A 15099-nucleotide genomic window follows, 5' to 3' on the forward strand; every position below is an offset into this window, starting at 1 on the left:
CTACCATTAGCCATCGTCATCGCCCCTACCAGCCACTATCTCCATCGACAACATCAGCCACTGCCCCCATCGTCTCCTTCGTCAGCTATCGTCCCCATCTGCTTCAACTTCTCCTCCGTTGCCCTATCAGTCGCTCGCCGTCCTCACCCTTATCTCCTCCGTCTGTGCTTATTTTCTCTGCTACCAATGTGTATGTATGTATATATATATATAATAATATTATATTAATATATTTTTAATAATTATCTATAATTTATTAACATTTAATAATAAAATTTTACATCATTCAACATCATGTCTATTTTGATCTTTTTGTCAAATTTTAATAGGTTATCAGCTCTTTTAAACCAAACACATAATTATTAATTGATAGTTTAAAAATATATTTATCCAAACATATATATTATCAGTTTAAAAGTTACTTTCATTCACTCCTCGGTCGCTCACCGTTGCTCTCGCTAGCTGTCTTTTGCTCGCCCTCTCGTTTCCTCACCCTCTTTCTCCCTCAGTCTGTCTCTGCCATTACTGGCCCTGGTAGCCATCATCGCTGTTCACTTCTCGGTTGCACACCGTCACTCTCGCTCGCCCTCTCACTCGCTCAGTCTGTCGTTGTTTCTCGTTCCTTGCGATCACCGATCACGTTTCCTCTCTTCCTCGTTATCGTCGGTCGCTTTTTTTCTCCTTTGCACTTTCCCTCAGCTTCGCGAATTTTCAATAATTTGCAGAGAGGGGATGATTTTCAATTTCCTGAAATTTCTTTTCCAACTCCCTCGGCATGAGAATTTGTTTTCCAACAAAAGTAAAAAATGACCATCACATGATCAAAAGTGAAAATTTGTATTACCTGAAATATATAGTTAATCAAACACCATCAAAATTGAAATTTACATAAAAAAAAATAACCTTTCTTCATTAAAAATATGACAATCAAACAGGCCTTAATTATTTTACACCTCTTGATTACTATTATGTCATATTTCTTCCTCTTCTTCCTTCTTTATTTTACACCTATTTCTTTCCCAATGTTTTTGGTTATGTACTTTGTTTTCCTAATTTGTTGGGTACGTACTACAGTACTCCACCAAACTTGAAGCCTAATTCAAGCACATATATAAAAGTAAAATGCATAGCATGGCATATGTAGCATAGCATTAGGTAGGACGTGACAAACATCTATTCTGCTTAGACTTTATAGAGTTGAGATTTATAATTTTAGCTGAGACGCGAGGGCTTCTAATTTACGCAAACCTAAAAAAAAAACCAAAAGCATATAAAAATTCAAATTTCAAAATCACTATTCATAAAAATTAAAAACCACCCAGAAACTACATATATTCGCTACATATTAAAGCACATAAAAATGAATTAGCTAGCTAGATTCTACATCTCAACAATAATCACACATGAACTAAAGCTGCGGCGCCGACTCCGGCGACCTCGTCTCTATCACTTGCACTTCACGTTCTGCAGCGTCTTCTCGTGGATGTTGACTTCCATGGAGCAATTCATCTTTGTAGATTTCTTCTTCTTGAACATGAACATGATCGTCACCTTCCCTTTCATCTCCGACTGGCTCGTCAGAGGCAGAATGCCCAAACTCAAATCTTTTGCCAGTTGTTGATTGTTGGCTAGGCTGGTCGGCGAGACCAAATTCACCGCCATGTTGAGCTTCTTGGTTGATCGGAAATTGGCCTTGGACTTGCGGACGACGGCGCTGCCTACTTGGGTACCGTTGTAGTAGAAGACAACAGTGGTGTTGTCGAACTTGTAGGGGCCGAAGTTGGTGTTCTTCACCCGGAATCTGGTGTCCATCCACAGATTGAACGAAGGGTTGGAATTGTTGGAGACATCGAAATTGGTGAAGGACGCTGATTGAACTCGATACTTGGGTGTCCGGAATTTCATCACCGTCATCGAGAACAGAGCTATTACGCCGGTCTGAAAGATTACGAATGCTATGATGTACAGCAACCACTTCTTTCTCTTCTCCTCCATTACTAATAAGAAATATATATGAAGTTGCAGATCAGAGAGATCACAGAAAGGGAAAGAGAGGCAGATATGAATGAGTTGCGCGCAGTAATAAGAAGTGATATGGGAGCGGGAGATGATGATGGTGGAATGGAGAGAATCAAGGTGCCATCTATATATATATAGAAGAACTGTGTTTGAAACTTCGGGTGGGAACGCCATTCTTGAAGGGTGCGAAAAAGAGGGAAGTCGGAATTGCTTTGACTCTTACTTGTCATCCGAAGATTCTCCGGCGTGTGGAAATTCTCTCGTTTTCTCGGGAAAATGATGAATTTTTGCGCGTTTGATTCTTACTAATAGTTTTGAGCTTCTAGATGGCAATTATTGCCACTGGGTACTTGCAGTGGGCCTACTTTCTCGTACGGCTCTCTCTACTATCTTGGAATTAGTCCTTCTGGGCTCATGAATTTGATGTCGATAAAAAAGATAAATAGCAGATGAAAATTGTATTTCACTGTAAGATGATTTCTTCATAATATTTTTACTTTATTAAAAGGTCAGTGTTAATTAAAAAAAATATATTTTATTATATTTTTAATTATTTATCAATTTTTTTAATTTTTTCAATATCAAAGCATGCATAAATTTTTAATTTATACCAAAATATATATTACAATCAGTCTATCATTAAAAAAATCACTATTTTTTTGGCCCCTCATTCTCATTTAAATGATATAATTTAAAAGAATAAAAAATATAATATAATATATATATCAATAGATACATATTTAAAAGATACCTTAAATAAGTGTTAGAAATAACATTCCGGTCTCAAAAGGGACAGCATAACTATTTTATTATGGTACTTTTAAATTTAGGAGCAGCAGCACACTGTATATTGACGCTGTCCTAATATATATAATATATATATATTGGTAGAGGCATGTTAATTTTAAAAGCGCTACCAACCAAACCAATAAAAAATGTTACTTAATTAGAGTGACCTTTTTGGTCGGGGTGGCATGAAATTAGATATTTTATTATAGTGTCAATTATATTTAGTTTTTATTAATTAGTTTAAACTTGCTGTCATTTGTCAACAAGTATGTATGTATGATTCATACGTTATTTCCAATTCAGGAAAACTGACAAGTTAACTGGTAATATTGCAAATTTAATAATTTTTTCCAGATTTTTTGTTGAAACAATTGCAAAACTTTGATTGACATCATGATATCATCTGGACATCACAACCTGATTCAAATTTTTAGGTCTTTAAAGTTGATATATGTTCAAAGAAATATATATATATATATATTTATATCAAGAGAACTGAAGATTTAAGTTTAAGTTTAAATACATATATATATATATATATATCAGGAGAACTGAAAATTGACTATTTTTCATCCAAATCTTAGTTTTTGAAGTATTTGATTAATTAAATTTTTTTGGTAAAATCTTTTTCTATCTTTAGTCATGTGATCAGATTTTTCCACCTCCGATGGAAAAATTTTTTTTGGGGGGGAGCAAATTGGATTTTTTAAAGAACTTTGCACACAAGGGCGGAGCTAGCAATATTTTTTAGTGAGGGCAAAATTTATTAAGAAAAAATAAAAAAATAAAAACTAATATAATAATATAAATATACAAAAAATTAACATAATTTAATCAATACCTTAGTTTTAAAAATGAAAAAAAAAATACCTTTTTGAGACAAAAATTGGTGAGGCCTTACTGCTCATTGATTAAGTGAGAGGGAGAGAGAGCTGGAGTCGGAGAGGCAGGGCGTCCAGCTCCAACGAGCGATCAACGACGGAGGGCCGGAGCCCTGAGGGACGAGCCGGTGACGCTAGCGAGCGATGGAGCCAGAGGCCCGAAGAGAGGCAGCAACTAGCAAGCAAGAGAGACTAATGGTGACGGACTGAGTGATGCGAGCAAGAGCGATCGTAGACTGAGGAGGTGAAGGGAGGGCGAGCGGAGCGAGTCAGCGACCTCACCTCAACGATGGTCGGATGGTCCGAGTTGCTGGACGGAGGCCGGAGTGAGTGAGAGCGACAGAGAGGAAGCCCGCAACCGGCAGCTAGCAAGAGCGAGAGAGGGAGAAGGGCGCGGGGGCAGGGGGCAGGGGGCAGGCGGCAGGCGGCAGAGCTTGAGAGAGAGAAGGATTGAGAGAGGGTTTTAAATTTTATACCCGGCCCTGAGTGTAGGCCAAATCAATGGCGGGCCAAGGCCCTCACTGGGCCTACATTGGCTCCGCCCCTATTTGCACACTGTTCATCTCGTTCTTCATCTTTAGTCGATCCCTCCACACAACGCTTTGATTTCATCCTCCACGATAGATAGTAGGGTTTCTTTGTTATTGTCCGGTTGGAAGGTTTCTTCGTTGTTGTTCGTCATTGGCCCTTCCTTTTTGTCTTTGTCTTCATCTTCATCGTCATTTTTGCCCAATCTAAGCTTCGATTTTGAGCTCCCCTTCATCTTCGCCCACAATAAGGTTTCCAACGACCTTCTTTATAGCTTTTCGTCGATTCCGAGTTCCCCTTTTATTCTGGCAACCTTCAATTCCCTTTTGATTTGTACTCACGCGTGATTACCCTTGCTGGAGTCACCATCTCTGACTTTTTCCTCATCACCATCAATATCAAACCACCATTTGACGTTGTTGTAGTCATACATATATATATATATGTATATATATATTGCAGTAAAGCAGTTGCAATGAGAGAGAGAGAGGAATACGTTGTAAAATGTACATTTTTCATAGAAAAAGTGATAACTTTTTGGGAAAATAATCACTATTAAACAAGAAAAATTAAAAAAAAAATTATTTTCATAAAAAATAATAACAATCAAACATCGAAAGGATGAAAAAATATAACAATTTATAACTTGATAATTAAGTCAATCAAATATCTTTAATTGATATTTTCTCTAAAATTTAATTTTAAATAATTTAATTATCTAAAAAATAATATTTTTTTATATAAATTTCTTACGTACAATCAAAGACACGTTAAGATAGAGACTAAAAAGTCATCAGCTTACTTGTCAGCATTCCCATTTTGCTGGTGGGTTATGTCTAGCCCCACCCAGATGACTTTTCTCACTTCTCTTTGTCCAAAATGGAGGCCTGAATTTGGATTTAGCTAGTGAGCTGGGTAGCTAGTTAGTTAATTACCAGTATTAGGGCAAATGGTATGTCCTAATTCATCAACACAGCTCGTGAATGGAAAGAATTATACAAACTGAATTTGTAATGCATATACGCCGTCAAATTATTCAAATGAGAATACAAATCTGAATGCAAGCCAAGCACAAGCACAAATCAAAAGAATACAACCCATAATGATGGGCAAAACTGAAAAGAAAAAAAAAAATCTCAGGATCGATCGGCACAATACTATGAAACAATCAAAACTCCAATCCAAACATCTGGGTATGAGTATATGTTCCACGATCTGTCAGTTGCATTTCACGTTCTGCACCGCCTTTGTATTGGTGTTGACTTCCATGGAGCAATCCAACTTTGTGGATTTCTTCTTCTTGAACATGAACATGATCGTCACCTTCCCTTTCATCTCCGCCTTGGCGGTCAGAGGCAGGATCCCTGAGCCCGAATCACTGTTGGCCGGCATGACCAAATGTCCGGCGACGTCCAGCTTCTTGGTCGATCGGAAATTGGCCTTGGACTTCCGGACGGCGGCGCTGCCCACTGTGGTGTTTTGGTAGTCGTAGAAGAAGATGGTGGTGTTGTCGAACTTGTAAGGGCCGAAGTTGGTGTTCTTCACGCCGAGTGTGGCATACATCGTCAGATTGATCGAAGAATTTGATGTTTGGAAATTATCCCCGAATGTGGCGGGGAGGACTCGGAACTTGGGGGTCCTGAATTTCATCACCGTCATGGAAAACAAGGCAATAACAGCCGTCTGAAAGATCACAAAGGCTATGATATACAGTATCCACTTCTTCCGCTTCTGGCGGCGGAGCTCTTCGTCCGAAAGAGCTGCGGCTGCCTCCTCGTCGGCCCGGTTGTAGCCGTTGGACATTGGCGGATGATATGCCTGCTGCTGCTTCGCCTCCATATGAATAGACTCTGTGTGTATGTATGGGGGGGAGGGGGGGGGGGTGTATTGTTTCTTTAAACACAGAAAGAAAGAGTATTGGGTGGTAGTTGCAAAATGCAGAGAGAGAGAGAGCAGAGGAGAGGAGAGGAGAGAATGAGGTGGTGGTGGTGGTGGTGTTGGTGGTGGTGTATTAGCTGCTATATATAGACGCAGAACTAATGGAAATGAAGGAGCACAGGAGGAAGCTAATTGAGCTTGGAGTTTGAAATGAAGGTGGGCTAATTAAGTGACAACGTCTGTGAAAGAGAATGGCGGGCGAAGTTTGAGTCTGACTATTATAATTAGTTCGGATTATAGCGTGAAGGGGAAGCCTGTGACTGTGAGAGGGGGGGAGAGAAGTTTCCCAAACGCGTGGAAATTGTCAGTCAGTTACTTCTCCCCCATCTCAACAACGTACACATTTCCCAGCCAGCCAGCCAGCCAGCCTCTCTCTTATTACCGCTTCTAGATGATGGATGAAAAAGAAAACTAACCCTTATTTTATTTCTAAATACCATTAATACCTAAGGGTACTTAGATTAGGTATTAAAAAATATTTAGAAAAAAATTACAATTGAGATATTTGACACTTTTGCTAGGTACAGATAGGATGGTCTCTTGTATTCATATATAGTTACAGACAAATATTTTAATGTAGTATTTCTTAATATATCTTATTTTTAACTTTTAAATATTTTAATTAATTAATAAAATGAAATATTTCAAAAACTAAAAATGAATGCAAAAACAAAATTGAGAAATCTCCAACTAATATTGTCTTCGTTGACATCTTTGGGCAGCCACCGTGACACAGGAGCTACATGCCACAATTGACCTCTCAATACTGACTCCATCACTCATGTTAATTGCTTCTCATCTTTTAAACATTGATGTTTAGTTTAGATGACCATTACTCGAAATAAAATTAATGTGACAAATTCTATTCCGGATGAAAGCTCCTTATTTGTGTCTTTTTTTTTGGCATTGAAATAATTGTTGGTAATCTTAGTAATTTCATTTTAAGATCAAATATATTTATTTTTACATATATTTAATAAAAATACTATTTAAATATTTAATTATAATATTTTTTTATAACACTCATACATTAATATATTACACATTTTTATTGATGTGACACAAAATAAGACACATCAATGTATGAGTGTTTTTGTCAAAGTATAATAATTGAGTGTCCAAATAACAGTTTTATATTTTTATTTTTTAAATGTTGTAAAATGTAATATATTTATTAAAAATATTTTTAAACTAAAAAAAAACATATAATAAATATACTTTAGTTATAAGTACGACTTAATTATTTCACTTTAAGAATTGCTTACCATTAGTTGTTAGGAGTAATTACATACATTTCCAAGAAGTAAACTCGTTCTTATCCATTTATGTCAACTATTTTCGTCTTGATGGAAAATTCTTTTGTTATGGTATATAAAGATAATAACAAATTTTTAAACCAAACCCATATTTCCCCTTTCAACTTTATATGAAAAGTCTATCGCTCTAATATCTAACCTATTAAATACTTAACATTTATAATTTGTACCTATTGACTACTTAACTTGGTTTAAAATAATGCGTGAATTACATGCAAGATGTACTAATAAAAAAAAATAGAAGAATAACCAAATGAATTGATCCTTCTTTCTGCTTTTCCCTTTGTCTTCAGCCATCGTTTTTGCTCTCATATCCCATTGACTTGAACAAAAGAATCGAGTCTCCTATCGGCCATCGCCTCTTAACTGATTATGATAGTCACATGCGATATGAGCCGGAAAGACAAAAAAAAAAAAAAAGAATAATCAATCGAATTGATCATTCATTTCGTCTTTTTTTTCATTTTTTACTATCGTTTTACTCACGTCTCTTGTTAACTCAAATGGAAGAATCGAGTCTTCTATCGGCCATTGTCATCTCGACCGACCTCGACTCTTTACTTCGATCAACGACTCATGAGTCGTGATCGACCTACCATTTCTTTCTCCGACAGGTGACTTGCTATTGACCCACCATTAATCTTCCTTTTTGTTTCGATTGACGACTCGTGATCTACCCATCATTCGTCATCCTCTTTGCTTTGATTTATAACACCCAAGTCAAAATCAACCCACCTTTACCTTTCCATTTTGTTCCAACCAACCCGCGACGGACTTACCCTTTCTCGTCATCTTAATTTACTTCGATTGGTGACCCACAACCTATATATTGGTGAGTTTGTAATCTAGCGGCTTGGACATGGTGTTTTGCTGCTTTATTTTCACATGCTTAGTGGTGCGTTTATTATATGCTCAATGTTGAGAAGATAATTAAGTAGTTAATAAGTGTAAATTATAAATGTTGAGTTTTCAATCAGTGAAATTTAAAGTTAAGGAATACTAGGATTTTCAATTTTTTAGGCTAAAACTACTATACATTTATTACACGTTAATCATAAAATGTATTACCTAGAAGTAAGGCCGACTCCAACCACACTTTCTATTATACTCTCTATTATATTATAAACAATTCACTTTATTTTTTTTTTTATCTCGAAAACTATGTTTACTCTCACCACATTCCCTATTATACTCTCTATTTGATTCTCTATTTCATTTATTTATTAATAAATTTTAATTTTAATTTCTTTTTTACCTTACCTATAATTTTTACTACTATAAAATTTTAATATTTATTTTCTAATTTAGTAATAACTATTATTGTTCATCTCCTTCACCAACAATCATTCCCTCGGTTTTGCCATGTCTGTTTGTCTCTGTCGTTCTTTGGGTTTCTCTACGTCCGTTTGTCTCTTCCTTTGTCGTGACTCCACCACTTTTGTTTGTCTTCGTTATGTCTGTTTGTTTTCTTCTTTGACGATGACAATTGCAACTGCAATGACAACAAAGATAGCAATGCCTTTAAAGGTGATTGTTGGGAAGAAATGATGAGGGTTGCAGTTGACGATAGGATAGAAAAAAAAAAAAAAAAAGCAAGGGATTTGGCCCTTACTATTTGAATGATAAGCAAAATTGAGGATGGCGAGTTGCATTGGAGCAACTTCTTCTGTCCCGCTTGCTAAAAATTTTGTGTGTGTGGGGGGGGGGGGGGAAGGGAATTAGCTACATTGGAAATAACCTAAACTCCTCCTTGTCTATTTGTGTTAACTTTTTTCAACTTTAAGAAATTTTCATATAGGTCATAACAAATTTTTTGGCTTTTCTAATAGGAATAATAATTATATTATTAAACATAGATTGCACAAAAATGAGACAAAAATTATATAATTTTTTCTTTTGTATTCAAGTTGTAGGAACCAAAAAATTACACAAATATACTTCTCTTGACATTTTAATTTATAAAAATCATAAATATTTATTAATATTATCTAATATTACATTCATTTTTATTTTGAGATTGTCGTTCTTGCACGGTTTTTCGCCGCTCGTGCTCTCGATTTTAGTAGAGAAGATAAATTATAAGTGAAGATTTTGTCTCACTGTACAGGACAAAAAATCGAACTCACAACTTATTGATGCGAATCTCAACTTATCATGATCCAACCACTTAACCTATAATTAGAGGACCATTCATATTCATATTCATATTCATATTCATATTCATATTTGCAAGTGCACTTCGTTCTTAGTAAACATTTTCCGACAATTTGCATCCTAGCTAGCAATTAGCAAAATCCGTGATCAATTGATAGCCAAATTCTGATCTCGAGTGAATCAAAGAGAACTAGGTGCAATGCAAGCTTTGATGAATAAAATCAAGCAGAGATGTGACTAATTAGTTTGGACACAAAGTAGATCTGCGAGTACTGAAGACTAGAGTACGTACTCACAAGCTATCTTGTATAGGAGTCTCTCTGGATGACAACGTCCATCGGAGATTCACTCGATTCCGCAGGTCACAATTCGATTAACGGCGAGATGACCGACGTTGGCGGCAGGGCAGGCGGCGGCCGGACAACGACAAAACCGACTGAGAAGATGTACATAAATTTAAATCTGTGGACGTACTAACAAGCTACAGAGAGAGAGAGAGAGAGAGAGAGAGAGGGAGATCGAGCGCAACAAATCTGTAGATGAAGATCTTCAGCGATGGAGTAACGATCGCCACAGCCACAAAGGAAGGAAGGACAGCAGAATATCTCTCTGGCGAAAAGGGGAAGCTGATTTGAGACACATGGGATGGAATAGCCGGCCGAGTGGTTTTTTACATTGCTGGGGTAAATCGGTCATTCTACTAAAAAAATCAAAAAACTTGTTCCTTATTTTTGGTGCATCTGGATCATCGGGTTAAAAAAGTTCACAGAAATTCCTGGGTAGCTCTTAACTGTAATTAAGGGTTAGTAAATTTTATCATTTATTAGTTAATATATAATATTTATTAAATTAATCAAAAATAGATAGATTTGTAAACTTAACAAATCTACCGATTAATATCCACATATATAATACTCCATCCGAAAGATTATATAAATCAGGAAAAGATAACCCAAATTGGTGTCGGGTGATAACAAAAAATTAAAAGAATTTTATATTAACTTTAATAATTACGGTGATTGTTATACTTAAACCAAGAATAATTTAGTCTTTTTGTCATTCACTTAACTTGTACTGTTGTGATTTGCATTGTTCCTCATTTTAATTATTGGACGGATAAAGTTGGAGTAACTCAATGAGTTTTAAAATTATTGGAAATTTAATAAATATTGATCCAGCACCAGCAGTACAAATCTAAATACACAAAGCACAGGCATAAACATCGAAGATGAATCTCTCACTCGCAGTTGATGTTCTGCAGCATCCCTGCTATCCCTGCTTGGGTGATAACGTCCATGTTGCAGTGCATCCTTGCAGATTTCTTCTTCTTGAAGAACATGATCGTCACCTCCCCTTCCATCACCGCCTCACTGGTCAGTGGCAGAATCCCGTAGCTCAAATCCGTTGACAGAATTTCCTTGTTTCCGACGTTGTCCGGCGTGACCAAATCCGCGGCGACGTTGAGGTTCTTGGTTGATCGGAAATTGGCTTTCGAATTGGGGACGGCGGCGTTGCCCACTTGGACGCCCCTGTAGTAGAAGACGATGGTGGAGGGGTCGAATTTGTAGGTGCCGAAATTGGGGTTCTTCACCCCAACTATGGCATTCAATCTGAAGTTGAACGAAGGATTCGATGGGTTAATCTCAAATCTTTCAAACCCCGCCGAACGGATCCGAAACTTGGGGGTTCTGAATTTCATCACCGTCATGGAAAACAAGGCAATAACAGCCGTCTGAAAGATCACAAAGGCTATGATATACCGTATCAATTTCTTCCGCTTCCGCCGGCGGAGCTCTTCGTCTGAAAACCCCGACGCCTCCCCTCCTTCCGCCATATAATTATCCAGTGACTATATATTTATTTTCAGTGTCGATATATATATAAAATTATTTTTTTGATAGAGATTGAAGCAACTGGTGATGATATAAGGGTATGGAAGTGGCTTATATATATTCAGTGAACTGAAATGAGCTAAAATAATTGGACGCCTAGTTTGAAAAGTTGGAGATTTTTTGGGAGGACTTTATGCCCCATGGGCCTGATGGTTCCATGACTCATGTGATGGCTGCCCCTTTGGTGCTTCAGTGTGATAATGAGCGTTCATTTGTTGACTTGCGCGACCATTGAATGTATTCTTGAAGAAAATATCCCAAGTGGGCCCCCTTCATTTATTAAGTATTCGATGCTTCCGTCCGAAAACGATGGCTCCACGAAACGGCCCGTAATGAAAATGAGGTTGGGATAGAAGATAATAAATTTATATTATTTTAAATAAGATATATTTATTTTATTTTTAATAATTAAGTAATTTAATTAATTGATGATAAACATTAAAATAATTAATTAAATTATTTAAATTTTAAAAATAAAATATAATAAATACGTCTTCTTTAAAAATAAAATACAATTATTATTTTTTAACTATCATTTTTAAGGTAATAATTAATATTACCATAATGGGGCTTTTGTTAATCAAGATATGGGATGAAAAAGTTAAGATATGGGATGTATTCTGGACTTCTATCATTTTTAACATATTTGTTAACATAATCTGACAATTTTTGAAAAAATCATTAATGATCTCTTATCTTAATTTTTCAAGATATGCATATCTTTACTTCCCTCAAGATAAACATATATTTGTTTCTATATATAAGAAAAAAATGACGTTTGTGTACTCTAATGCATTCCAAAGAATTTAACAAACAGTTTGATAAAATTTTTGAAATATTTTCTAACTTTATCTTGATCATTTCATATTTTAATCCGAAAGTCATTCCGAATTTATCTTGATACTCTTTTATCTTGTTCATTTTAATAAATGCTACTTAAATATATTAGCTATCTCTGGGTCAAAGTATTGCCCGTGATTCGTGAATTACACGTCTTTATCATTTTGCAGCTATTTAATTACTATCCTTGTACTTGTAAAAAAACAGAAAGAAAGAGTAACGTTAATAATTATATTTTTAGGATAATAATTAATGTGTTGAGCGACGAAACAGAGCAGAAGAAAAACAAAACAGTTATTGGGCCTATTTGTTGCAGCTTAAAAGTTGTAATTTTTAATTTCTAACTTTCAAAAAGTTGGGATATAGTGTTTGTTTTAACTTATAGAATTCTAACTTATAGCTTCCACTAGCTTTTAGAAGGGGTAGAAGCTGGCTTTTTCAAAGCTGGGGTACTCCAGCTTTTACAACTTCTGCTTAAATAATTACATTTTTGTGACAATTTTGCCCTTATTTTTAATAAAGAATTACCCTCTTATCTACACAATCATGGGTTTTTCTTCTCCATTACCGTCTCCATTTCCAGATCTCTTCCTTTCTCTCACCATCTTCCTCACTCTCCATACTCTAATTATTTTTTTTTATAACACTTGAAACTTATACATATACACTAATTAATTTTTAAATTATCATTCTATAACTACTAAGGGTATTATAAACAATTATACAAAAATAAGTTATTTTACAACTTATGATATCAAACACCACAACTACTTAACTACAACTTATAAGAAGCTGTAACAAATAGGTTCACAACTTATTCTAAGTTTTATAAGCTATAATCTAAGAAACTAGAAACTATAATTTCTTTAATTAAGCTGCAACAAACGGGGCCATTGAAGCATTTCAGAGGGTGTTTGGCTTACCGATTTGACCACTTATAAATTGTGTAACTTATTTCTTAAAATGTTTTTCATTATCCAACAATTTAAACTGTGTAGCTTAAAAGCTCATTCACTTGCCTTTGGCAAACACTCCCTCATTTTTTCAAAAATGCTACCAAAAGCTTATTACGTTGATTGATTAAATTACGTATTTATCCTTAAACAAAACATATATTTTCAACTTATATCATTTTTCATTTCTCAACCATTTCTTAGATCCCGTCACCACCAAATCGATCTTTGAATGCCACCATTTGTCAATATCGCCATCACTGTTGCCCCAACATGTTATTCGTAGCCTTTGTTGTCTCCTCCTCTTGTCGTTGCCTTCTTCATCCCTTTGCAATCCTATTCACTATATATATATATATATAACATATATTATATATATTAATATTAACGTATATTAAATTAATATATTTAATATTTTTATAAATTTTATTTATATTATTCAATAACATATCTATTTTTATCTTTTTATCAAGTTCTGATAGTTTACGAAATCTTTTAAAATAAGTATATAATTTTTAATTGATAGCTTAAATATACATTTATTCAAACATGTTATTAATTTAAATACTACTCAACTTTTAAAGTTTATACAACTTAAAAACTGTTAAAAAAAAAAATGATAAGCCAAACGGCCTCTTAATAAGATGAAGTAAAATTATACGTAACAGTGTAATTAAATTTAAGCGTACAATAAACAATAAAAAGAAGAGAGACGACAATGGTGTTGAATTTATGGCTAGGTATGTCACAATTATAGAATATATTTATTGCAAATAAAGCAATAACTCACCAACCCCTAAATTACAATAATATTTAATGCAATTATTAAAACTACACAAGTACTCCCTCAACATTATAAACAAATATTAGCAACAACTTTAAGATCAAGGGACTGCAAACCAGTGACAAGACGAGGTTGATGGCAACTGAAACAGCCGAATCGAAGGGACACAATAGACCGAGTCACGTCTTAGCGTTGTCCTGAAAGCAAGATCGCCCTGCAACTGGCAGCTGGCAGGCTACGGTGAAAGTTTCAACAGGATAAAACGGTCTCTCCAACAGAACAGTGGCCTCAAACGGTTGGAGCTGGCAAAACTCAATAAAGGAACTTGCTATCTGAGGTGAATGCAAATACAAAATGGAACTAGAGAATATTGGAATGCTTGGATGATGAAGAATGAAACTTGGGCAGCCTTTTATAGTTGCACCAGGGGCTCCCAAGAGCCACAAAATCAATACAACAATGAATTAAAATCATAAAATTCATTAAAAGTTGTGACTCTTGGAGTAAATGAAAAGCTTCAAATTTAATTCAAGAAATTAAGTATGCCTGTTCAAATTTCTATAAACAACAAATAATAAATCCAACAAATACACTTACACTCACTCACACGGGCCCAACAATCCTCCACATGAGTGTAAGTGTTCCAAACCAAATAAACCGACACGACACCAATGAGAGCAAACAATAAGTTATGCATCAGGCAAGGTGTCTTTTGGACTTCAATCTCCCTTAATGAGTATCTATCAAACTTACCGAAGAAGTAGCGAGCCTAGCTCTTGAACTACTCTCCTAGTGGTAAATCAAGACAACAGATACCACACACAACTCATCTTATACCTTCGAGTTCTATACGATTGTGTCCGTTTTAGTCCTGGACAACATTCTGAGTTCATGAGAGCTCTAGAGAACCCAAGCCTTTAGAACAGTTCTCATATAAGCGACCCACTTCTATTCTCACATAAATAATCATTGATTAAGAGTACTCTCTCATCAAAATCATAATTA

The 15099-nt window shown here is 35.4% G+C and overlaps 3 protein-coding genes across 3 annotated transcripts; all 3 read right to left on the reverse strand.

Moving 5' to 3' along the window:
• Window positions 1-1271: 1271 nt before the first annotated feature.
• LOC127797782 (late embryogenesis abundant protein At1g64065-like) lies at window positions 1272-2256 on the reverse strand. The gene has a single exon (XM_052330923.1). It carries the CDS (start codon window positions 2191-2193, stop codon window positions 1447-1449), a length of 747 nt encoding a protein of 248 aa, XP_052186883.1. The 5' UTR covers window positions 2194-2256; the 3' UTR covers window positions 1272-1446.
• A 3179-nt stretch (window positions 2257-5435) lies between these two features.
• On the reverse strand, window positions 5436-6056 carry LOC127796980 (late embryogenesis abundant protein At1g64065-like). Its single transcript, XM_052329374.1, has one exon. The coding sequence runs from the start codon at window positions 6054-6056 to the stop codon at window positions 5436-5438; it is 621 nt and encodes a 206-aa protein (XP_052185334.1).
• Window positions 6057-10744: 4688 nt separating this feature from the next.
• LOC127797701 (late embryogenesis abundant protein At1g64065-like) lies at window positions 10745-11597 on the reverse strand. The gene has a single exon (XM_052330809.1). It carries the CDS (start codon window positions 11457-11459, stop codon window positions 10863-10865), a length of 597 nt encoding a protein of 198 aa, XP_052186769.1. The 5' UTR covers window positions 11460-11597; the 3' UTR covers window positions 10745-10862.
• Window positions 11598-15099: the final 3502 nt, after the last annotated feature.

This window comes from Diospyros lotus, chromosome 3 (assembly GCF_014633365.1).
Source record: "Diospyros lotus cultivar Yz01 chromosome 3, ASM1463336v1, whole genome shotgun sequence".
Lineage (NCBI taxonomy): Eukaryota > Viridiplantae > Streptophyta > Magnoliopsida > Ericales > Ebenaceae > Diospyros > Diospyros lotus.